The sequence below is a fragment of the Carlito syrichta genome, unplaced genomic scaffold (genome assembly GCF_000164805.1).
Source record: "Carlito syrichta isolate Samal-C Ts95f unplaced genomic scaffold, Tarsius_syrichta-2.0.1 Scaffold137883, whole genome shotgun sequence".
NCBI classification, from domain to species: Eukaryota; Metazoa; Chordata; class Mammalia; order Primates; family Tarsiidae; genus Carlito; species Carlito syrichta.
In genome coordinates, this window is record NW_007081979.1 from 68,259 (window position 1) to 95,360 (window position 27,102).

At 36.2% G+C, this 27,102-nt stretch overlaps 1 protein-coding gene across 1 annotated transcript in view; it reads left to right on the plus strand.

The window, feature by feature from the left end:
* Positions 1-27,102, plus strand: part of HUWE1 (HECT, UBA and WWE domain containing 1, E3 ubiquitin protein ligase) — a 133,891-nt gene that overhangs the window by 19,795 nt on the left and 86,994 nt on the right. The window contains exons 3-6 of the mRNA XM_021708454.1: positions 7,847-7,915; positions 13,554-13,652; positions 14,225-14,431; positions 16,174-16,326. Of these exons, the coding sequence (XP_021564129.1) occupies positions 7,871-7,915; positions 13,554-13,652; positions 14,225-14,431; positions 16,174-16,326 (504 nt within the window). The 5' untranslated portion in view covers positions 7,847-7,870. The remainder of the gene's footprint in view (positions 1-7,846; positions 7,916-13,553; positions 13,653-14,224; positions 14,432-16,173; positions 16,327-27,102) is intronic.

Below are 27,102 nucleotides of genomic sequence, written 5' to 3' on the forward strand. Positions count from 1 at the left end.
TACAATAAATCAAAAAACTAGCCGGGCGTGGTAGCGCGCGCCTGTAGTTCCAGCTACTCGGAAGGCTGAGGCGGAAGGATCGCCGGAGCCCAGCGGGTCGAGGCTGCGGTGGCCGGGAGCGGCCACTGCACTCCAGTCTGGGCGACAGAGTGAGACTCCAACTCAAAAAAAAAATAAATAAATAAATAAATTAACCTTTCTACTCAAAGTAAGATTAAGATCTTGGGAGCTATAGGTATTCTCTGCCCTTAAATATATTCAATATTGAAAGTCATTATTTCTAAATTTTATCAACTGGAGGTGATTACCACACAATGAGTCACCCTTTAAAGAGCAACTTCCCTTGGTATATTTTAGTTGTACATATTTATTCTTTTGGTAACTATAAAACCAAGATTCAAACCTCAAAGGTAATTGAAGGTTGGGGAAAGGAGAAATGAAAAAATACATGATTAAATTTAATTTAAATTAAAAGTATTTAAGTAATTAATGGTAATAGCTATGGATGGTGATTCATAATAATTCATTTGTTTCCTTAAAGTTGGTCATCTTAACCTAAGTTTAGGAAGAAATACATATTACATACAGAGGCTTCTTGGTGCTCAGTTCTGGTTCTGGCCCAACAAAGGCAGTAAGTCATTTCTAGGGATTTGTTTCAAACTAACTTCTATTAGAGGTTTTTTTAAAAATGTATAATGGGATTTTCAGCTATTAGCCTTCTAAGAGTTAGATAGAACGCATTCCCCAGTTACTGTTCCTTCATTAATGAGATTACAGTACCTTACCTTATGCCTCAGCTTCCTCTCAGAATATATATTTATTTTTATTTTTATTGTTTTTTTGAGTTGGAGTCTCACTCTGTCACCCAGACCAGAGTGCAGTGGCCGCTGCCAGCCACTGCAGCCTCGACCTGCTGGGCTCTGGCGATCCTTCCTCCTCAGCCTTCCAAGTAGCTGGAAATACAGGCATGCGCTACCACGCCCGGCTAATTTTTTGATTTATTGTAGAGATGAGGTCTCTCCACGTTGCCCAGGTGGGTCTCGAACCCGCAAGTTCAGGCAATCCGCTCACCTCAGCCTCCCAAAGCGTGGGATTACAGGCTGAGCCACTGAACCCGGCTAGAATAATTTTTTTGAACAGTAGGATCCAACCGTGTAGAAGAATCTGTCACAAATTTGTATTCTAATTTTATATTCTTCAAGTATTTATTGTAGTAATAAAACTGGTAAATAAAGTGAATAGCATGTTATTCAAGCATTGACTTCAAAATCAGACCTTAGATCATGGTGCCAACATTTACTAACTAGGCAAGGTATGTCCCTGCCCCCAGCTCAGTTTTCTATCTGTAAATAGGGACAAAACTTGGCTTGAGTTGTGAGGGGATTGTATGAAAAAATATATGAAGTCTCTAGGCAGCATGTCTCAAAGTGTATTCTTTGGAGTACTTAATTTGGTGTACTTTCAGTAGATGCCACTTGCAGAAATGGTTCTGTGCCCTAATTAACCTCTTTACTCAAGATATCTCAGAGCCATTAATAATGTCAATCAGCCTGTGACTGTCCTAGGGGAAGAGAAATTGTAACATTTCCCAAGTTTCTGGATTCTTGCTCTAACACACTTTGGGAAACTCCAAACTTAGTATTATTGTCTGACTTGTAATGGACACTCAAAAAATATTCTCCCCTCCCTCTGTGAAACCAGTTTAGAAATGTAACTAAGAACAAAAAAACTTCTGGATTTTCTTAATTGATGTTTCATGGATAGTGATGTTTTTGTTTTTTAAACTACTGTGTTTCTTGCAATCGAATTATTGAAACCAGGTTAGCATTGTACTTTTATGGGGACACTTGTATGTGTTTGTTGGCTCATTTGTTTTGGCTAGGTTATTTTATTGGATGCATCAAATGCTCACACTTGGGACTTAGTCTAGAGTCACTGATGCAAATAACCTGAAACAGTTTAGAAATCATCCTGCCACCAGCAGTAGCTTCTAGCCATCCAGAGTCTTGTGTTGGCAGCAGAAGCACTCCTAACTAAGCTGTTTCTGTGGGAGGTCCTTGGCTATAGTTCCAGGCTGCCTAGCTTCCTTGGTTTCTCCCAGTTTTCTGAATGTGGATCTCCCAGCCTTCTGTCTATTCTGTAAGCTATCAGATATTCTTCCAGTAAATTACTTTTCTGTGTTAGTTAGCTAGTCTTTCTCTTGTTTCAGACACTTGACTACTACTGCTTACTAAGTTAAGATAGCTTTAGTTATGAGTGAGGTGTTTATTTGTGTGAAGATCTGCATTTAAAAAAAACAGTAAAATGGTTGTGACTTGCTTGTTTTTGTGCATAAGTTACTTTGTACTCTTGTTTTAGAGGATTTTTTTAATAGATTTTATTTTTAGTACAGTTTTACATTCACAGCAAAATTGAGCAGAAGATATAGACATTTCACATATATGCCCTGCCCCCACATATGATAAGCCTCCCTTATTATCAACATTCCTCCACCAGAGTGGCATTTTATTTTACAGTTGATGAATCTACATTGACACGTTGTTATCATCCAAAGACTATAGTTTATATTAGAATTCTCTGTGTTCTGCAGTCTTTGGATTTGGACACATATATAATAACATGTATCTACCCTTATAATGTCATACAGAGAAACTCACTGTCCTAAAAATCCTTTATTTATCCTTCCCTTCCACTAGCCCCCAGCAACCACTGATCTCTTTACTGTCTCTGTCATTTTTCTTTTTTCAGAATGTTTTATGGTTGGAATCATACAGCATGTAGCCTTTTCAGATTGACTTCTTTCACTTAGTAGTATGCATCTAAATTTCTTTCATGTGTGCTTATGACCTGATAGCTCATTTCTTTTTAATACTGAATAATATTCCATTGTCTTGGCTTTACCACAATTTATCTATTCACCTACCAAAGGACATTTTGGTTGCTCCCAAGTTTTGGCAATTACTTTGAACATGTATGTGCAAGTTTTTGTGTGGACGTTAAGTTTTCAACTTCTTTGGATAAATACCAAGGAGTGTGATTGCTGAACCAGATACTAAGAGTATGCTTAGTTTTGTAAGAAACCACCAAATTGACTTCCAAAGTGGCTGTACCATTTTGCATTCCCACCAGCAATAAATGAGCGTCTTTGCCATTCCACATTTTTGCCAGCATTTGGTGGTGTCAATGTTCTGGATTTTGGCTATTCTAATAGGTATATAGTGTGGTATCTCATTGTTGTTTTAATTTGCATTTTTCAGATGACATGTGGAACACTTTTTCATGTGCTTATTTGCCATATATCTATTTCTTTTTTGAGGTGTCTGTTAAGGTCTTTGGCCCATTTTTTAAATTAGCTTGTTTTCTTATTGTTGAGTTTTAAGGGTTCTTTGTGTATTTTGAGTAACAGTGTTTTATATATCTTTTACAAATATTTTCTCCTGGCTTATGGCTTGTAATTTAATTCTTATGACAGTGTCTTTTACAGAGCAGAATATTTTGCATTTAGTTCTGTGATCCATTTTGAGTTAATGTTAGCAAGAAGTGTATTGTTGGATTAGATTTTTTTGCATGTGGATGTCCAGTTTTTCTAGCACCATTTGTTGAAAAGACTGTCTTGTAAGTTTTGAAGCCGAGTAGTGCTAGTCTTCTGATTTTGTTCTTCTCCTTCAATATAACATTGGCTATTCTGGGTCTTTTGCTTCTCTGTATGAACTTTAGACTCGGTTTGTCAATTTTCACAAAATTAACTTGCTGAGATATTTTTGTAGTTGCATTAAATTTATAGATCAAGTTGGGAAGGACTGACATTTTGGCAGTTTCGAGTCTTCCTATCCATGGACATGGAATATCTCTCCATTTATTTAGTTGTTCTTTGATTTCTTTCATTGGAGTTGTATAGTTCCCCTTGTATATATCTTGTACATATTTTCTTAGATTTATACATAAGTCTTTCATTTTGGAGGTGTTATTATGAATGATACTGCTTTTCATTTCAAATTCCACTTGTTCATTGCTGGTGTATATGAAAGCAGTTGACTTGTATGTTAACCTTATATCCTGCAACCTTGCTGTAATTAAGCTTATTAGCTCTAGGACTTTTTGGCTCGATTCTTTTATATTTTCTACATATGCAATAATGTCATCTGTGAAAAAAGACAAGTTTTATATCTTATTTTCCAATCTTTATACTTTTTATTTCATTTTCTTGTCTTACTGCTTTATCTAGGATTTCTAATTCAGTATTGAAAAGCAGTAGTGAGAAGGAATATCCTTGCCTTGTTCCTGATTTTAAAGGGAAAGCTACTAACTTCTGATCATTGAAGTATGGTATTAGCTGTAGAATTTTTATGGATACTTTTTAATCAATTTGAGGAAGTTCACCTCTCCCTTGTTTACTGAGGTTTTTTTTTTTTGATTTTGAGGGTTCTTTATATATTTTAGATACTATATATGGTTTGGAAATATTTTCTCCCAGTAAATTATATAGTTTTACATTGAAGTCTATGATCCATTTTGAGTTATTTTTTTTATTTTATTTTATTTTTTTTGAGTTAGAATCTCACTTTGTCGCCCAGACGGAATGCAGTGGCATGCTCCTGGCCACTGCAGCCTCAACCTGCTGGGCTCCAGCGATCCTTCTGCCTCAGCCTTCCAAGTAGCTGGAACTACAGGCGTGCGCTACCACACCTGGCTATTTTTATTTTTATTTTTTTATTGTAGAGATGAGGTCTTGCCAAGTTGCCCAGGCGGGTCTCAAACCCACGGGATTACAGGCTGAGCCACCGAGCTTGGCCTGAGTTAATTTTTATATAAGGTGTGAGACTTAGGTCAGAGTTCATCTTTTTGCCTGGGAATGTCTACTTTCTCTGTTGCCATTTGTTGATAAAATTATTATTCCTTTAATTGCTTTTTTATCTTTGTCAAAAATCAGTTCAGCATATTTGTATGGGTCTATTTCTGGGTTCTTTATTCTGTTTCATTGATTTATGTGTCTACCCTTGCTCCAATGCTGCTTGATTTCTGTAGCTATTTACATAATAAGTCTTAAAAGTGGGTAAGGTGATTCCTCCTTTATTCTTATTATCCAAAATTGTTTCAACTAATGAATAATATTCCATTTGCCATTCCGTATACACTTCAGAATTATCTTGGTTTATTCACAAAATGTCTTGCTGGGATTTGGATAAGAAAATTATATTAAACCTGTGTATCAATTTTAGGAGACTTGACATCTTCATTGAGTCTTTGGTCTCTATATGTATTTAGATCTTTGATTCTTTTAATCAGCATTTTCTAGTTTTTAACTTATAAGTTCTATACATGTTCTGTAGGTATACACCTAAATATTTGATTATTTGTGAACGATTGTGAATAGTATTGTATTTTTCACTTAGGAGTCCACATATTCATTTCTAGTGTTTGGAAATGATTTATTTTTATATTTTTATCTTATGGTCTGTGACTTTGCTGAGATCATTTATTAGCTGTGGGAGGTTTTTAAAATAGATTTCTTGGCTTTTTATGTGGATACCATCCTTTGTTATCTGGAAATAGAGATAGTTTTATTTTTTTCTGAGCTGTGTGCCTGTTATTATCTTTTCTTGCTGTACTTTAGTGGCTAGAACTTTCAGCATTATGTTGAATAAAAGTGGTGAGAACAGGCATCTTTGTCTTGTTCCTAACCATAGAGGGAAAGCACCATTTGTCTGGTTGTATAGTGTTGGAGCTGACTGCTACTTCTTGCAGCAGAGGCATTTGCCTTCCTGCAAATGACTGCAACGACAGTTGTGTGACAGCCACTTGCTGTAAGTAAAGTGTGAGAAGTTTTCTGAGAAAAAGAAAAAAGCAAGCTTTGAGAGTAAGTGTACAGATAGCTCATCTTATAGTTTCCACTGCATGGATAGGATTGTTGCCAGAATCCTGTTGGCCTCGTTTTAGATATGTTGAGGTTGTTGGCAGCAGGCATTTTGTCCATTTAGTATTAGATGCTAAGGTAATTTTTTTTTTTTTAAATAAGCATGAGGTCTCGCTTTGTGTCCCAGCCTGGTCTCAGACTCCTGGGCTCAAGCAGTCTTCTTACCTTGGCCTCCCAGAGTGTTGGGATTATAGGCCTGAGCCACTGCACCTGGCTTTTTTTTCCCTGAGGTAATTTTTGTAAAAGGTAATCTGGAATAACATACCTTAAATATTAACCGTAGACAGAAAACGTCTTTTTTTCTTTGAGAATGGTCTCTACAAAAATGAATTAGAGCATATTATGAATTTTTTTCACAAACTCTTCCTTTAATGCCCATTGATTGAATGGATGTAGGCCATATAGGAAAACACACGCTATTTCCAAATACTGAATATATTGGACTAAATCTAGGCCAAAAGCTGCCTAGATTATATTGTGCTTGACCGGCTTTGTATTATGGCAGCCTTCTTGGAGTAGGGACATTGACCTCTAGGGACTGCTATTGAGCAAATACATTGTTAACAGCAGATTCTTTTATGTGCAAAGAGCCTGCAATACACTTCTGCCTCTGTACATGTGTTCTAGTTGCTAATGGGAGAAACCTTTATTTCTTCATGTGCTTTGGCCAGGGAGTCTTAAGGAACGTTACTTGCCTACCATCAAAGGTTCAGGGATTATACTCTGGGTCCGATAAAGTTGTCTGCTTTTGAACCTTCCAAATTATATGGCCTTAGTAAAGTGATTGTCTTCTGTGCTCAGAATATTTCTAGTGGGAGTTTTATACCTCTCTAATTTAAAAATAAAAACATTGTGTTGCCTTTGCTTTTATTGGTAAGAACAATAAAAGAGGTGCATGTTAAAACAATCATACACAATTCTATTGGTTAACAGTGGATTAACATTTTGAAGCCTGTTGCTTCTAAGCTGTTTTCTTTAGACCTAGGTTTAGTCTGTGCATTCTGTGTTGTAACCTTTTTGTTTCATCCTGAACATCTTTATGTGTTATATAATTATCTGCATTATCTTTAACAGTTGTGTAGTATTCCATTTTAAACTAATCTTATTTTGGACATTTGGTCTTTTCCACATTTTTTTTTACTATTATACATGGTCTTGCAGTATGAATTATTGTTAAATATTTGTGTACATTCTTACGATTTCCTTTGAGTAAATTTCTAGAAGTGGAACTAAGTTTTCTAGAAAACTGCAGGGCTATGGTGAGTTTTTCCATCCTAAGGTGTATTCTAAATATTGTAAATTTTTGTTTTCAATTGAGAGTTTGAGGCCAGACACTGTGGCTCACGCCTGTAACTTTGGGAAGCCAAGGCAGAGGTTTGTTTGAGCCCAGGAGTTCAAGACCAGCCTGGGCAGCTTAGTGAGGCCACGTTACTACCAAAAATCAAAAAAATGACCTGGGTATTGTTGGCGCATGACTGTAGTTCAAGCTACTTGGAAGCTGAGGCAGAAGGATCGCCTGAGCCCAGAAGGGCGAGGCTGCAGTGAGCCGTGATCATGCCATGCCACTGCACTCCAGTTTGGGCAACAGAGTGAGACCTTGACTCGTTTTTTTAAAAAATAGCTTGAGATGTTTATGAAGGAAAGCATTTTCATTTGGGCTTGATTTGATTTCAAGCTTGTGCAACAACGGGATGTGGGCCAATTTGATCTGGAGATTTTTTTTTTTCTTTTACTGTATCATCAGTTGACAGAGGAGGAAAGATTCTTTACCCCACTCCACCTCATAGCTGTGCTTCTGAGTTGGCATCGTTATCCCAGTGGTTCTCCTTTAAGTCTTTTGCATGCTCTTCATTGTGTATTGTCTATGTCCAAGCTTGTATAGGTCAAGATTGCAACTTTAAGTTCTCACTTTTTTTGGGATTTTGTTTTCAGATCATAAAGCAGAAAATCGAAAACATGAAAGTAGACAGGACTAAACTGAAAAAGACACCCACTGAGGCTGTAAGTATCCAAAAGTTTGCTTTGCCTATCTTTTTTTTATTTCATCAGTTCATACATACTGATTTTCCAAGTCTCATCAACTCATATATACAAAGTATAGTAAAACAGCAACTTGTCTTGAAACAGTGTAATTTTCTTTTGAACTTCCCTTAATTAAGAATGGATAGACAAGAAACCAGTGGAAAGTGAGCACTGAACTCTTTATGGCTGTGTGTACCTGAGGTTGGCTCTTAGGCTGCTATTCCTATGCATTGAAATTCAGTATAGAATAATGGAAAGAGCAGTTGTGGATTCAAATTTTTACTGTAACTGTGAGATCTTTCAATTCTGTTTTTCCAAAAATGAAATTGGTGAAATCTTTACTAGTTTTCTTGTAAGCCAGTGTTTGAACTTCTTTTTACTATTGATTCTTACTCAGATAATTCAGTTTAACTTATGTATTGGTGACCATGTCAATTGATCCTGTGTTAACACTAGAAATCTCAGCTTCAGTCCACTTTTCCATCTGCTAGTTTGAACTGTGTTCTGAGGTTAAGGAAGTGATGTATTATGATACTCCTAGAGACCCCATGATCTTAGTTCAAAGAACACAAGCTTTGGAAGTAGATCTGGGCTTGAATCTTAGTAGATTTCTGTGACTGAGAGTTTATTAACTTGCCTGGTTTCTCTATAGCTACAAAATGGGATTGAAAATTTCTTCCTTCTTAATGTGAGGCAGTTGCTTAGCATAGTATCTGTTGCATAATAAATTATATTCATATTTTAAATATAGTTGATACTTATAGTAGTTCATACTATAAATACAGGCCACTTGGTTTTTAAAAAATAAATAGCTACCTAGGAAGTATCCCTAGGAAGGGATAACCATTATGAACATTTTGATATATTTCGTCCACTCTTTAAAAAAATTACTGAATGTGCACACATAGTTATCCTACCCTTTTCACTTAGCATTGTATGAATGAGTATGAAAAGCACTTTCTTCTCATAACCTCACCAGCATTGCATACTATCTTTTACATTTTTGTTAATTTGAGTGGGAAAGAAAATATTTCACTGTTTGAATTTGCATTGCTCCAGGACCTATATTTTTCAAGTTTATTAGTCTTATATCAGTTATCTTCTTGTGCTGTTTATTTTGTATTTGACATTGGAATGTCAGTGTTTTTCTTACTGAATGCCATATATGGTAAGTATACTCATTTTCATATCTGTTGCAGATACTTTCATTTGCTTTTTTTTATAATCAATAATCAATATTTTTTATTATGGTTTTGTGGGGTACAGTTAAGGGTTAGGTATACAAATAGGTTTCATTCAGGCACCCTGTTGATAAGAGGTGTTTCCCCGTCCCCAGACAGATATTTGCTACTGCTAAGCCCACCTCCCCCTCCCCATAGTTTCCCACTACTGTCAGTCATTTTCTTATACTATTACATTGGATGTTAAAGGTCCATTATATGAGTGAGAACATGTGATACTCGGATCTTTGTTTCTGTGAGAGGTTTCATTTGCTTTTGATTTTGTTTTTGATGTGTTCTGGCATCTAGAAGTTTTCATTACTGTGTATTCAAATATCTTTGGAAACTGAAGAGCAAAAAGAAAACTTGCCTTAAGAAACTACGATTTAAAAGTTAAAACAGTGGCATCAGTATAAGAATCCACTGATAAAGAGAATAGGAAACCTAGAAAAAGGATCCTAGTGTGCCTAAGAACTTGACATATGATAATAGAGGGATTATAAATTGGTGAGGAAGGACAGTATTAGTTAAGAAACTGTGCCAGGATAATTGTTAGATTTGTAGAAGGTGGGTACAATAAATTTTAGAAAACCCAAAAGCCATATATTCTTAAATTATATAAGTAGGACATATAGGTGAATGTTACCTGGTCTTGAGTGGGGTGGTTTTTCCAGGCATTAAAACAAAGGGGGAAAAATCATAATAGAAATGTAAAATTCTGTATCCAAAAGAAAAAAACATATGACAGTAGCAATCTTAACAGTTATGAGGTAATATCTTACTGTGGTTTTGATGTGCATTTCTTTGATTGGTGATACTGAGCAATTTTTATATACCTGTTGACTATTTAGATGTCTTCTTTGGATAAATGTCTATTTAAGTTCTTTGCCCATTTTTTAATTGGGTTATTTGGTTCTTTTGCTATTGACATGTAGGCGTTCCTTATATATTTTGGATATTAATCTTTAGAAGGCTTTATGCAAAGTGAAGTAAGTCAATCACAGAGGGGCAAATACTACACAATTCCTCTTATGAAGCATCCAAAATAGTCAAAGGTATAGACGTAGGTATTAGAATAGTAGTTACCAGGAAATGGGGGGAGGGAGATGGGGTTGTTGTTCAGTGGGTATAAAGTTATATAAGATGAGTAAGTTCCAGAGATCTGATGTAGAACATAATGATTTTCGTTAACAAAAAGATATCGGGTACACTGTGCCCTCCATATCTGCGGTTTTCACATTTGTGGATTCAAGCAACTGTGGGTAGGAAAATATTCAGAGAGAAAAACAATTAAAAATAACAATTTTTAAAATACAGGTTTAAAAACAATGTAGCAAATAACTTTACAAAGCATTTGCATTGTATTCAGTATTATAAAAAAATCTACAGGTGACTTAAAGTCTGGGAGAATGTGTATATGTTCTATACAAATACTATGCCATTTTGCACAAGGCACTTGAGCATTGCAAATTTTGGTATTTATTAGAGGTCCTGGAACCAATCCCCAGCAGATACCAAGGGATAAGTATACTTTAGTTATCATGTTAAGTGTTCTTACCACACACACGAGCATGCAGACACACACAAAGAGACACAAGGAAACTTGGAGGTGATGGATATGTTTATTACCTAGATTGTGGTGGTGGCAACATGAGTATATACTTACATATAAACTCACCCGGTTGTATAAATTAATTATGTACAGTTTTTTGTATCCCATTTATACCTCAGTAAAGCTTGGGCAGAGAGGGAAAGGAAAGCACATGACAAATTGGGAAAAATATTTGTAACCCAGTATACAGTTAATATCTTTAATAGCTGAATCAGGGGAAATGAATATCTCAATGACAATGGGCATAGACATTTCAGAAAAGAACAAACCCAATAAACGACTTTATAGGTAATCAGAGAAATGATAATTATCACTATTATTATATTTTTTTACCTAGTGACTTGTAAGGGATTTGCCCTTGGAATCACATATATATATACATTTCTGGCTCATCTTTCCTAGTTTACTAGCAAATTACTTAGGATAAATTCTGAGAAGTGGAATTTTTAGGTCATTGAGATAGTTTTGCCTATTTTCCTTGAGCAGTGTACTAGAGTGCCCAATTTCCCATACTGTGGTCAATATTAGGTGTTATTTTTAAGAAAGGCTTTTATTGATCACTTTGTGTATCCTCAGCTGTGCAAAGGATGTTTTCCCTGGATTTGATATCTATTAGAACAAATCAATATAAACCCTGGCATTTGGTATGCACCTATTGAATTGGCAAGTGCTTTCTTATACATTACCATGAGTAAAGAAAATCACTTTTGTGCATTTATGTAGCAGGGATAAGACAGTAAAAATAGACTTTTGTGCTTACTGCAGTCTAAAAAAACAGAAAACATTGTGCTGGTACATTAAATTGATGCCATTATGCTAACTGGATCTTGTGAGCAACACAACACCTTAGATGCTTCAGATGTATTTGTGCCAGAGAGCCTGCCACATCAGGAAAGTTTCTAGGGATCCTAAGGTCTGCCAAATGTTGGGATATCCCTTTAAAAGTGAGAGGCAAGTTGCTGTACCTGTGTCTTGTGCCACATACCATGAAGTGTGGTGTACCTCTTGGATTTCAGAACCAACATATGTCACATTTGGGCATACTGTTTTGACCTGTTTACTGGTAAATCTTTAAAGCATTTAGTAAGCAACCACTAAAGTGAGGTTTGGATCTAGAAAAGACTGCAAAAGGGCCAGGCTCTGATGGAAATTGATCTACCACTTGGACATCATGACTTAATAGACCCAGGTAACTGACTTAGGTGTCAGCTAAAGATGCCATGTGGTGCCTTCAGCAAGCCTCAATAGGAGAATCACAGCTAAGACACCTAGAGTTTTGGCCATGCTATCCTCTGCATTCGCCAAAGCAGATTCTGGCTTGTGACTGGACCTTGGTAAAGACTGAATGCCTGGCAGTGGGACATTCTAAGTTATTACAGGACCTAAATATTCGTCATGAACTAGGTGTTATCTAAAATTGGATTTGTATAGCTGTATTCCATTAGAAATTGAAGTGGTGTATTTGATACTGGGCCAAGTAGTCCAGAAGGCCCAAGTGAACTGCATGAGCAGGTGGTTTAAATTCCTCGTCTCTTTTGTGTCAAAGATTTTACATACATTGAATTACCACAAAAATTTGAGGTAGTTCTTAATACTTACTTGAGAGAAAGAAAAGGTTTGGGGCTCAGCTTAAAGAAACCCATCTACCTTTTTTAAAGCCCCTCTCATGTTCCATGTTCTGTTTTGGATGCCAAAAATGCCTTTCCCATAGTTTAACTCACGGCAGCATTGCTGGGTATATAGGGGGTGTTGGTTAATTTTACGGAAGAGGATGCTGAGATTCAAAGAGGTAGCTTCCCAGTTACCTGATTCCAAAGCCCATGCTCTTTGCAGTAGTATGCTGCCTCTCAATATTTAAGCTCCTATTAAATAAGTATTTTATGTATATGGCAGACATTGCTTCATATCTCCAAGGTATCAGGTGTGTTTTTCTGGTAAGGAAACTGTAGCTGAGAGCTTAGACTTGCTCATGATCAAACAACTTAGTAAACATAAAGCTAAAAAGTGAACCCAGATTTGCTTGGTTCTAGATCTGGGCCTGTCCCCAGTACACCATACTGCCTTTACAGAGTTAAAGAACAAGTGTAATCTCTTCTCCCGGCTGCCATCCATTAATAGGAGGTTTCTCTCCCACAGCCTCTATCCCTTTGCCCCTTTCCACTTTTGGAAACTTTATAATAAATGCCCAATCCACTCCTTGTTTTCTGACAAGTAGGTTCTTTCGTCAGTACAGGAAAGCAAGAATGTATGGAAATGGGAACCATACGTAAGAATGGAGTTTTAGTTTTACAAAGTTCAGAAGCTCTTTGCCCTTCTAAAATTGAAGGGTTTAATGTTGCAGAAAAATATAGTCAATGTTGGTCTTTACCTTTAGCTGTGAATTCACTAGGGTTTTTCAGTGTTTCTGTGACTCAACATACCTTATCAGGCATTCTGGTTAACTTTCAGACCATAGTAACAGATTCTTTAATTTTGCTTTTATTTTTGTGTTTAGCTTGTTTTCTTTATTTCTGTCAACTGAACCCTTCGAAGTAGTTTGCACCTACCGGTTTATCCAAGTTTTAAACAAAAAGCGCAGGTGGCTTGTTGGGGAATAAAAATGTTTTCTCATGAAGTTTCTCATTTTAATCTCAGTTGATTGTCTGGCAAATTGCCAGTTTTCTTAAGCACTGTATTCTAGCAAAAGATACATTACTGTGTGGGCTTAAGGGTTGCGGTTACTTTACCCATTCTCTTTGCATTGCCCTCATTCCAAATCACCTTTTGCGAATACTTTTTTTCTCAGCCTGCAGACTGCAGAGCCTTAATAGACAAACTCAAAGTTTGTAATGATGAGCAACTCCTCTTGGAACTGCAGCAGATCAAAACATGGAACATTGGAAAGGTATGTGAAACCATACTTCCAAAAGATAGGACTCACTGTACTAGTATCTCATTTTGTATGTTCTAATATGGAAAGAGAAACCACAGTGGGTAGTACAAGGGAAATCTTGCTAACTGAGGATGAGGAATACTTGCCCAGGCTTTGCAAAAGAATCTCAACCACAGAATTCCTTTAGTTTGACTGACAATATATGGTTGAAATAGTCTCCTGATTTTTACTTTTAAAGAATTTTCACTTGATAAATTTAAAAGTAAACTCTTCTGATAAAATGGCTTCTAATAGAGGCAGTCTTTGTCTTTGTAGATCAGGATATAGCTAGAATTCTCCCTCTGAAGACCTAGCTCTAGGAGTTTTGTCGTGTCAACTGGTGTTAGCACATATATCTTGATGAGTATAACAGTGAACTTCAGCCCATTTAGATCATAGTATAATCTTACTTACATGGGCGAAGGTGGGATGTAAACTTGTCTAGGTGTCATCCTCAGCAATCTCTTGTAACAAAGCTCAGTTAAAAGCCCCTATATAGTGCCTCTAATCTTATTCTTATATCCTCTTTCTCCTCCCCTTTCCAGTGCGAGTTGTATCACTGGGTGGACCTGTTGGACCGCTTCGATGGAATTCTGGCAGATGCTGGACAAACAGTGGAGAATATGTCTTGGATGCTTGTATGTGATAGACCAGAAAGAGAGCAACTGAAAATGCTTCTCTTGGCAGTGTTGAACTTCACGGCCTTGCTCATAGAGTACAGCTTTTCCCGGCATCTGTACAGCTCCATAGAGGTAGGAGAGGTTAAAACCTATGTGATCTGTTCTTCATTCGAATTGTATAAATCCAGAAACAAGGAAATTGCTATTTCTCTCTGATTGCTTCTTTCCTTTTCATTATGGAGTTCTGGGTTTTTCAGTGTCCAAGACGATAAAGAATGGTAGGATATTTCTTGGATATAGATATTACCCTTCCTTCATAGGGTTGATGGGAAGGTTCTGTACTATCACCTTTGCCCTACCTTTTCAAGATACAATAAATGAACGATAAGTGTAATACATGTATTAAAGTACTATATTCTAGGGAGTTTGCAGAAATTGATTTTTATCCCAGGTTATTAGAGCAACCCCAGATTACTTTTAAATTGTTAGAAATAGTTTAATTTAGCCGGGCTTGGTGGCTCAGCCTGTAATCCCGCGCCTTGGGAGGCTGAGGTGAGTGGACTGCCTGAGCCCGCGGGTTAGAGACCTGCCTGGGCAACTTGGTGAGATCTCATCTCTACAATAAATCAAAAAAATTAGCCGGGTATGGTAGTACACGCCTGTAGTTCCAGCTACTTGGAAGGCTGAGGCGGAAGAATCGCCGGAGCCCAGCAGGTTGAGGCTGTGGTGGCTGGGAGCAGCCACTGCACTCCAGTCTGGGCGACAAAGTGAGACTCCAACTCAAAAAAAAAAAAAATAGTTTGATTTTCATATAACATTAATGTACTTACTACTTTTCTAGATTTTAGTGTGCTGCTTTTCAATCTCTTCTCCACTTTCCCACACCCTCACTAAAATATGTATTCATAGCATCCTCTGTCCTCAAAGAGTAAAGTGGGTGCAGCAATCCATGATCTTTGGAATTGGTCATAAATCACTAAGAAGAATCGTTAGTGCAATTTTAGACTTTTATCTTCATTAGTTAGGTGCTCATTTAATTTTTGGTATGTTAATTTTCCTAAGTCTTCAGTAAATAAATAATCAGAATCTTGAAAAACAAATTTAAAAAATGACGTGGGAAAAGAAGCTAAGTAACTGAATTAAAGACCTAGCATGCAGAGCTTTAAATGAGGGTTATTTCTGAAGTCTATTAAAAATGAAATAGATATGCTACCCAAGAAAGTCCATGGCCTTCAGCACAGTTGGCAGTTGGAAATACCTGGTTCATTTCCAGTTAAATGACATACTGATTTTAATTCTGACTAAGTGCTTCAATATATTGGTGAATTTTAATTGTATTTCAAAACCAAAATAGTCATTCAGGTAAGTTACTTACAATCGTACATTGTACTGTAACTTATATTTTAGGTAACTGTCATCAGCTGTGGTTGATATCTTAGTGTCTATATGACGGATGCTGTGTTTTAGTTAATTCCAATTTTTTATTCTTTTAAAGAATACAGAAAGAACATAAAATGATCTTTCACAATACTTGTAGTTCAGTTGGAGACTTAATATTCTTAAGTTCCCACATGTGTATTATATCACATTTGTCTCTTGTAATCTCTTTCCTCCTGTGGGGACACCTGTGTAATTCCAAACTGCTGTTTATGTTTTATTTTACTTTTATTGCACTTTCTGACTAGCTGCCAGATTGTAAGCTCCTTGGGGACAAGGTTGCATGTTGCACATTCTCAGATACTTACTCAGTTTTTGTACTGTTGTGATTAAACTTCTTTAGCTTTGTAAATGTTAACAAATAAATTATTACATTTTAAGCTTTTAAGGCCAATTATGTCTGATACTTTGAACTTTGACCTTTTTTGTCCCTGTAGCATTTGACAACTTTATTGGCTTCCTCTGATATGCAAGTGGTGCTGGCAGTCCTTAACCTCCTATATGTATTTAGCAAAAGATCAAACTATATCACACGTCTTGGATCTGACAAGAGGACCCCACTGTTAACCCGGCTGCAACATTTGGCGGAGGTGAGTCTTGGGTGAAGAGTGGAAGTGCACAAAAATTGGACCATATGGTTCCTTTTTGCATGCGTTTCTTGCATTGTCAAAATGGATTTGAATCTCTGAGTTAACTTTACTGGCCTAGTTGAATAGAAATAGTGGGGCCCACTTAGCCTAAGTGTTATCAGTTATTAAAAATTTTGAAGGATTTCATGAGTCTCTGGTCACAAAGCAGAATCTTTTTTCAAAAATGGCAACTTCTATTCTGGGAAAAAAGTTCAGAATTAGATTTTGTGTGAGAGGGAAGTGTTCAATAAAAAAATCTGGATTTGACTTCTGGCCTTGCTTATTAGCTCTGAAACCAGTCTTCTCATCTGAGAATTAAGTATATCCATTTCAGAGTTGGTTTTGAGTAAAATAAAATATAGGGTCCTTAGTCCTATGTTCAGTAACTAGTTTGTAATGGTAGTGATTGTTATCGAAGGCAAAAACTGTCATATAAAAAGTTCAACTCTACCAAACTATTGTCCAGTGTTCTAGAGATAATTTGATAATACATACCTTTGAAAGGTAGCCACTGCTGGAAAGCTTTTTTGGAAGAAAAGTGTTAAGGCTGGCTTTTAAAAAGCTAATTTAATGGTTACCTCTAGCCATTTTAGGATATTTGTAGGTGCCATGATTACTTAAAAATCATTTTTGTGTGATTATAATGAGTACTTTGAAAAGTCTAAGACATATAGGAAAGTATAGAGGAAATATCAGTCACCTATGGTTTATCATGATGAGGCCTTCTTTAAAATTTGAGCATTTTTTCTTGCGCTTGCAAATACTTGTATACATGCATGCAACCTCTTAAAATATCATATCATAAACATTTCCTCATGTCATTAAAAACCACAAGGGAGTTTAACAGTTAAAAGAAAAAAAAAGCTTTATCTCAGTAGATCCCCAAGTCAACAGTTAAAAAAAAATACTTTATCTCAATAGATGCTTCCAAAGCATTTGATCACATTTAGCACATTATTAAAATACTAATCAAAACTTTAAGAAAGCTAGACGTTGTCTATCAGAGGTGGAGTTTATCTAGCAGAAGTATTGAGGCATTTCCAAAATGTCAGGTATTATTTCTGCCATTTAAATTTGTACTAGAGGTCCTAACCAATAGAACAAGAGAAAAGAAAGAAATGGACCTATTAAAAGAAAAAATTTGTTATTATTTGTAGGTGATGAGATTGATTGAGGTCCTTGATTTCTTGAGGAGACAATATAAAATTATTAGAACTAATAAAAGTACAAGTACATAGTCAAGTTAAAAGATCAACATACAGAAACAAATAGCCCCTCTATGCATTAGTAGTAACTAGTTAGAAAATGATTGGTAAAAGACCCCATTCATAGTAGGAACAAATATAGTATTTATAAAATAAGCCATATTGGGTAAAATTGTAAATGTAAAAGATGTTAACGCAGAAGGTTATATTGTGATTTAGTGGTGGGGGAGGAATTTTTAAATTCCCCATAGCAAACATACATTTGTAATAAAAAATTTAACAAAAATTAATTTAAAAATTAAGTTTTCCTTTTCAATGAAAAACATAGCTCAGGACTGCTCCTTAGACCCTTACACTGGAATGTGTATCAACTCACTGCTTTCTTCATTGAGAAAAAGGTCAGTTGTATTAAATAGTATAATTACTGATGTCATCAGATAACATTCTGGTACAAGCTCATCATGTCATGGACCAATAACACTTTTAAACAATTGGTGGAGTAGCAACTGCTCTGAGGATGAAGTTAAGCAGCACTGCCAAAGACAAAAACTAACAGAACTATGATAGATTGAGAGGTGTTTAACAATGTTCTAAAATTTTATACTTGGTACAGGAATAGACAATGCATCTGCAGAATGAAATAGTAAATCATATGTTGCTTATGATAAAAGCAGTGGGACAGTAGGCTATTTGAGGGAAAAACGTGTCTAGAACCTTTTTCACACTATTCTCATAAATCCTAGAAACATATTTAGAAGCTAATACAGATGACCTTTAACATCTTTGATAAAGAGAGTTTCCTAATAAAGTCAAGAAACCTAGAAGGTGTTAAAAACACTGACAAATTTATATGAAAATGTAAAACTTTTGTATGAAATGATAGTTACACAACAGAGGAATAATATTCAGATTCTGCAAATCAATGAAATTGAAGTAACTCAGGAAAATGTGCAAAAGCATATGAACAGATTCATCAAGGAATGTGTGGTATTTCTTTAAAATTGGCCAGTAAAACATGAAAGTTACACTAGTAATAATCAGGGAAAATGCACATTAAATTGAGATCATGTTTAACCATTAGACTGGTAATAATACAGTATATACAAACAATGGTTGATGTATGAATGCCCTTTGGTAAGGTTTTTTTTGGCAGAAACTTTCATTTTAGAATGTGTACGTTTTATTTCACTCAGCAGTTCCATTTTAAGGAAATTGTGTTAATGTTTTCAGATGTACACAGAATGTATACATAAGGATTCTTACTGTACCATTGTTTGAAACATTTAGAAACATCCTATTTAATATGATATATGCCCTTGTGTGACAAAATAACTAACTGAAAACATCTCTAAGCAAAAAAGAAAAAAAACTAAAGATCCCCATTTATAGTTTTTTAAAAGTTCAAAAGTAAAACTATATAATCCTAATTACAAACTTAGAAAAAGGGAATTGTATTTAGGGAGAAGATGAAGGATGAGTTTCACTTGTAAAATTCTCTACTTTGAATTTTTTATAGGTATGGTGTATTATGTATTTCTTTTGTAATGAAATAATGAGAATTGATAATGGCTCTGTGCAGATACATTTTTGGTGACTATAATACTCCTTGTTTATATATACTGTTATTTTAATTAACTTACCTGATTTCATACCTATTATATGTAATCCTCTTAACACTGAGATGAGGAATTTTTACCCCCATTTTACACATGATGAACCTGAGGTTTAGCAAGGTGAACTGATTTCTTTATAATTTCCACAAGTAGAGCCGGGCTCAGTGGCTCAGCCTATAATCCCGTGCCTTGGGAGGCTGAGGTGAGTGAATTGCCTGAGCCCGCGAGTTCGAAACCCGCCTGGGCAACTTGACGAGATCTCATCTCTACAATAAAAATCAAAAATCAGACGGGCGTGGTAGCGCGCGCCTGTAGTTCCAGCTACTTGGAAGGCTGAGGCGAGGCTGAGGCGGAGGGATCACCGGAGCCCAGCAGGTCAAGGCTGTGGTGGCCGGGAGCAGCCACTGCACTCCAATCTGGGCGGCAGAGTGAGACTCCAACTCAAAAAAAAAAAAAAAAAATTTCCACAAGTAGCAATCAGTGGATCTGCAAATTTAAGCCTGATTGATTTGCTTATTCAAGCCATATTCTTTCCAAGGGCTTTGTACTATATGTGATCGTTTTAAGATTTCAGAACAAGCTTTACATTAGGAATAGAGGAAGAACATTCTACAGTTAACTTGGTACTTTGTATAGAACTACTGGAGCAGGATTTCACATCTTGTCACCCTGCTTTTAAACCAGTATTGCCCACTCAAGTTTCATGCTGTCATTAAATTAAATGTTCTCACAATTTAGAAAGTAAAAGATAAGATGCAGACTGTACTTTGAATGGCACACACATGCAAACTATGGGGGATTATTTTATTTTATTTTTGAGTAGTTCAGGTCAAGTTCTTTTCTTCCTTCTTTGGATCATTTTACCACCAGAAAGATTGGTTAAATGATTGTTTTTTGTTCCTTTGCATTTGGGACTTTTTCTTTGCTTTTTCTTTTAAACCTTTGACAGGTGTGCTTCTTTTTGTTCTGTTGGGCTAACAGAGAGACTAGATTGAAGGTTGATTTCTAGTTCTGTACAATTAGGAATGTTAACGGTGTGGTACATTGTTGCCTTTGGTGATATATTTATGTGCCTGATCTTTGCTATTTACAGAAAAAGATTCTTACAGGTTTTTGAGGTTTGGAGATAACATGCAAGGTGTTCAGTAATAGCTGCCATTACTAATATCCCTCGTTAAAATTTTAAAACTTTATTTTTCCCTAAAAAACATAACTTAATGTGGGTTTCTTTTCCTTACATCTTCCTTTGGATATGTAACGCTAGTTATTATGGCAATGATCATAGAAATCTTGATTCCTGTCTCTTCGATTTTTTTTTTTTTTTCAGGCAGCTTCCTGTGCAACAAATGCATACATTCACTTATGTTTGGTTAAGAACCTGGATTTAGAAATCAAACCTACCTCTGCCAACAAATCAAATTAACGTCAGTTTCTATATCTGTAAATTGGGAATTACAATATCTATCTCATAGTTCTTAGGATTAAATTCAATGAAGTCATCAATAAAACTCTTAGAGTTAATGCCAGTCATGTCGGAAGCACTTAATAAATGGGAAATGTCTGTTTTTAAAATTTCAGTAACTTTAAAGTGGTTTTTGATCATGTGGATGAGTTGTATAGAGGTGAAGTAGTCTGGGCTTTAAGTGTACCTGTCACTCCCACTAGTATGCATTGTGCCCAAGGGAACTGTCTTTGATATATGGTTATCAGCACATAAACTACATACTATTTTTTATTTGCTTCTAAAACTATATGCACATTATTTTATAAATGTGTGCATATTGTCTCATGATTTTTAAAGTATGGTCTTAAATGAAGGAAACTCTTGATTCATCTCCATAACCTAAAATGTACTCTTCTGTATATGTTTTTATCTTCACGTAATATTGACCTGTTGAGGGTATTTTGTCATAGAATTACAAACATAGATCCTTTTGCATCCCAGTTTTCTTACTTAAGGTCTTGTTTTTTAAAAAGAAAACAATCACTTTTGACCAGGCATGGTGGCTCAAACCTGTAATCCCAGCACTTTGGGAGGCTGAGGCAAGAGGATTGCCTGAGCTCAGGGGTTTAAGACCAGCCCGAGCAACATGGCAAGACCTCGTCTCTACAATAAAAAAAAATTTAAAAATAAGCCAGGTGTGGTAGCACACACCTGTAGTTCCAGCTACTTGGAAGGCTGAGGCAGGCTTGCCTGAGCCCAGCAGATCAAGGCTGTGGTGGCTGTGAGTGTGCCACTGCACTGGGCAACAGAATAAGACTCTGACTCAAAAACAAAAATCACTTTTAAGTCACCTGTATAGCTATAATTAATTATCTTGATGACTACATATATTCCACAGTTTGGATGTACCATAATTTACTCAACTATTTCTCTATTTATGCATAGTTATTATTTTCCTGGTATGAATGGTGCTGCATTAAACAGTCTTGTATTTGTGTCCTTAGTTATTGATACTTTTAATATGATATCACAGCGATATGATTTGATGGGGTAACTATATAATAAAGTCCCAGAAATTTCGGAGTTATTTCAATTGACCCTTTCCTGATTAGTAATGTGTTTGGACATCTTATGTTTGGCCCTTAGGCTTTGTTCTTGTGAATGATCTTGTTCATATCCTTTGTCCATTTTTCTGTTGGGTTAGTTTTTTCTGCTATAAAAACCATATTGGAGATAACAGTTCTTTGTCTTCTTAAAAGTATTTTTTTCCCTAAGTCTTTATTATGTTAACTTTATTTATTGTGTTTTTGTATATGGTGTATTCAAAAATGGATCAGTCAGTGCTTTTAGGAAAAAAGATTAAATCATGTTTTGATCTTCATGAAAAATGACTTTGTATGTGGTATCTTTTCTCATAGTAGTTTTTAAATGGTTCAGCTAACCCAGCAATGTGGGCTAATTGTGAATGTGAACAGTGATAAGTGAACAATAAACTTAGGGAAAATACTCCAGAAACACTTGTTGAATCAGTTAAAATTCAGTTTGCTGTCTTATGTGAAGGTCTAGTTTACTCAAACTTGAGCATCAATGAAGGATTTATGGGGGGGGCTTGAGCATGCATCCGAATCACTTTATTCAAACATAGATTAGTCTTCCTTCTCTTCCCCACTCTGGAGTTTCTGATTTGGTAGGCCTGGGGTGGGCCTGATAATTTGCATTGCTAAAATTTTCTCAGGTAATACTAGAACTGCTGATCCAGGACAAACCACTGGTCTAGTCCATCCTATCGAGTAAAGCTAGAAAATTTTATCAGATTCTTATAATTCCACCTCAGAGAACATCAACCCTTTTTCTGTTGTCTGAATACTTATTCACTCTTTACCAAATCCCATCAAGTACGGTGGTGTATATTCCTTTGTGACATAATTAACAGTTATTTATTGGGTGTCTACTTAAGTGCCAGGGTCTGTATGGTAGCACTATTACACAGATGAATACAGTGAGATTCAGAAGTTGTATATATTATTTTTGGACAAAGCCTATGGGCTCTTATCCCTTGTTAAAGTGTGAAATATGGTATCTGCTGTTCCTGCCTTAGTCATGTATGGTTGTTCAAGCATGCTTCTTATTCCATACCTAAACGTTAACCTATGGGCTGTCTATGAATTCTCACCCAGATCTTCCAAGTAACTCCACTCAAGAAGTATATGATCAGACCTATTCCAAATAGAGCAGATATAGTGTAAAACATGGTTTGGTTTTGTTTTGTTTTGTTCTGTTTTGTTTAAACAGGCTCGCTTAGTAGTTGAGAAAGCAGGATATACAGATGCCTGTTAATAAAAAGGGCAAAAAATCAGTGTTATTCTGGATAGGACTGACTAATAATTTTGTAAGAAGTATTTCTTTAATATAGTGGTACTAGCTCATAAATGTAACACCGTCATGGACTTTCCTGAGTCAGGTTTGAATTAGCATGGTTTTTTAAGGAACACAGCTTATCAAAACTTTCTAATTAGAGATGCTTGGTTTTTTTCATCAGTTCGCAAAAGTTGGCAAGAAAGATTTTGTGGTGACGGTAATAGAAGTATTCTAAAACAATTAGTTGGGACAGCAGAAGAAAGGAAAGGAAAATAATTATAGTGTACAGCCTTTCAAGCTTATTCTGCCTTGCAAATTCAGATCTTTGATTTGACTTAACTGTCTCTTCTATGTGGCATTGAGCCTTTATACCTTGATTTTAAACTTCATGTGTCTTCACTAGAGGACCTAAGAATAGCCAAGAAGATATTAGAAATGTAATGGGAAAGTACTTATTCTATTAGGTATTAAACCATTTTATAAAACTACAGCAATTAAAATAGTGTGACACTCCGAGTGGAATTGACCAATCAGTAGCTTCAGAGGCAAATCCAACATGTAAGAGTTGAATTTATGGTAAGGATGACATTTCAGAGTAGTGGGAAAAGGATATATTACTCAATAAAATGATGTTCGAACAATGACTCACAATTCTGGGGGTAATTAAGATAAATCCTACCTCATCAAAGTAAAATTAAGATGTATTAAAAAGTTGAATGCAAAAAACATGAAACTATAAAAGCATTGAAAGAAAGTATAACTGCATGATTTTATGTTGCTTAGAATGGCAAAGTCTTTTCAGGAATGAGACTGATACCGGATTCCATTAAATGGATTTCATTATAATATGAGTTTAGTTTATACCTTCCATAAATACTGTCAATCATGCCATCTGTAGTTATCTCAATTTACTTTTTCATCTTTTTTTGTAATTTCCTGTACTTTCCTAATGTAAATAATGCCACAGTGAATATTTGGGTTTTTTTTGTTTTTTTTTTAAGTCAAGGGCCTCCCTCAGTCGCCCAGGCTGTGGAGTACAGTGGCACGGCCACAACCTAGACCTCCTGGGCTCAGGCTGTCTATCTGCCTCAGCCTTCCAAGTAGCTGGGACTACAGGTGTACACCACCACACACAGCTTACTTTTTGATTTTTTTTTCATGGAGACGAAGTCTTAACTTTGTTGCCTAGGCTGGTCATGAATTCCTTGGCTCAAGCAGTCCTCCTGCCTCAGCCTCCCAAAGTGCTGAGATTACAGGCATGAGTCACTATGACCCACAGTGAATATCTTTAATGTGTGACTATGTGGTCATATTTAGCAGTAAGTGCTTCTAATTAAGTTTTTGTTTGTTTTGAGTTGGAGTCTCACTCTGTCACCCAGACTGGAGTGCAGTGGCCGCTCCCAGCCACCGCAGCCTCAACCCGCTGGGCTCCGGCGATCCTTCCGCCTCACCCTTCCAAGTAGCTGGAATTACAGGCATGCACTACCACGCCCAGCTGGTTTTTTGATTTATTGTAGAGATGAGGTCTCGCTGCCCAGGCGGGTCTCGAACCTGCGGGCTCAGGCAATCCACTCACCTCAGCCTCCCAAAGGCGCGGGATTACAGACTGAGCCACCGAGCCTGGCTTCTAATTAAGTTCTTAATGAATGTTGGACCTTGTACTTTACATGTCTCGTCTCATTTAATTCTCAGATAGATGCTGTAGGCATTTTTTTCTCAGTTTTATACATAGGCTCGATTTTGAAGTTGTAGATCAGAGAAATCCAGTAACTTGTTGCTGGTGTTAAAGATAAATATTTTACTCCCAGTCTTATGTCTTTCTCTTTTCTCTGTTTCTTCCTTTCTATGTTATATTTTCAGAAAAAGGAAGAACGCATATCTTTTCTTGGTCAGTCTAGTTAAAGGCTTGTCTATTTTTGTTGATTATTTCAAAGAACCAACTTTTGCTTTAGTTGGTATTTTTTAATTTTTTATTTATCTCCACTCTGCTCTTTGTTTTCTGTTCTAAATATGTCTGTCCAATCTAGTTTAGTGTTCAAGTGTTACATTTCCCTTTTTCTCTTTTATCCAGTTATTAGTGTTTGCTTTGGGGACTGCAGCTAACATCTTAATTTACAAAAAGTTTAACGTCAGCTTAGTTTTAACAGACAAAAACTTTGCTCTTTTATCACTCTCTTCTCCCACCCTTTACTTATATTGTTATCACAGACTATATTTAAAGTTTACCCACCAGCATAGATGTATAGTTTTAGGCAGTTGTCTTTTAAAAACATTTTGAAAAAAAGAGGAGTTATAAACCAAAAATGCACTTATACTGACATTTATATTTGCCTATGCAGTTACCTCACTGGTGTTCTTTCTTTCTGTGGATTCAAGTTACTGTCTAGTGCCCTTTTATTTCAGTCTGAAGGACTCCCTTTAGCATTTCCTGTAGGCAAGTCTACTATCAGTGACCTCCCTGAGATTTTGTTTATCTGAGATTGTCTTAATTTCTTCTTCATTTTTGAAAGATGTTTGTACAGGATACAGAATTATTGGTTGATAGAGTTTTGTTTTCTTTTTTTTTCTTCTTCTAGTGCTCTGAATATGTCACTTCACTACATTCTGACCCTCATGGTTTCTAATGAAAATTCAGCTGTTGACCTTGTCTATGACAAGTCACTTTTCTTGTACTTTGAAGAATCTGTCTTTGACTTCTGAGCATACAATATGTATGGCTCTATTTAGATTTGTCCTACTTGAATGAACATTGAACTTCTTGGATTTGTAGATACAGACCTTCAAGCTTGGGAAGTTTTTAGCCATTATTTAAAAAAATTATCCCTGTGTGTCATTTTCTTTCTTTCCTCTCCTTATGGAACTTGCATTATACATATATGCATAGACTCTTCTCATTTTGTCTTTTTTGTTTTTGTTCTTCAGACTGTGTAGTCTCAAGTGACCTATTTGGAGGTTCACTGATTTTCTTCTGCCTGTTTGCATCTGCTATTGAAACCCTCTTGTGAATTTTTCATGTTACTGTACTTTTTGGCTCCAGAATTTGTTTTTGATTCCTTTAAAAATAAGTTCTGTTTCCCTAATGATATTCTTTATGTGGTGAGACATTATTCTCATGGTTTCCTTTTTTGCCTAGAGATATGGGCTTTCTCTATTTTACCTGGGCTGGTCTCCAACTCTAGCCCCCATCTCCCAAAGTGCTGGACCACAGGCATCAGCCACCGCACCCTGGCTCCTTTGATTCTTAGTACATGATTTCCTTTAGCTCTCTGAGCATATCTAAAAGAGTTCATTTAGAGTCTTCTCTAGTAAGTCCAATGTCTGGATTTCTTCATGGACAGTTTCTGTTAATTTTTTTTCCTGCGTGTGAGTCATAGTTTTTTTTTTCCTCCTGTTCATGTCTTATAATTTTTATGTTGAAAACTAGCTATTTTGACTATTATAATGTGGCATCTCTGATTACCAGATCCTCACCCCTCCCCAGGGCTTGTTGCTATGTGCTGGGGTTATTTGTTTAGTGACTTCTCTAAACTAATTTCATAAAGTGTGTGTTGTTTGTTGTGTGTGGCCATTGAACTCTCTGTTCTAGTGTCTGTTTTAATAGTTTAGTGGTTAGATAATGATTTGCCTTAAAACACCTGGAATCTGAAAAAATGATTGCCCAATCTTTGCAGATGAGCTCTGAGTGTATTTTGGGCACACCTTCAATATTCAGCCAGGAAGTTTACAACTCTACCCTAGCCTTCTCTTCTTCCTTGTACAGAGCCTGAAGGTCAGTCAGAGGTGGGAGCTTAGGACCTCCTCGGGTCTTTTCCAAGGATGTGTCAGTCCTGGGCATACTTGTGGCTGTTTGGGTTCCCAGGAATACTTTTCAAAATCCTTATTCCTCAAAGCACCTCACACCTCAGACTTAGTTTTCAGCTGAGGCAGGACCAAAGCTCTCTTACTGAGACTCAGCTGGTTTTGTTTTGTTTTCCTCCGTTAAGCATTTGCCTGGTTGCTTTAAACTTTTTTTATTAGTTTTCAGAGTTCTGATAAAGATTATTCTAAATAGATTTTGCTGCTTTATTCACTGCTTTTGTGAAGGGATAGACTTTTGGGGTTCCCTCTTCTGGCATTT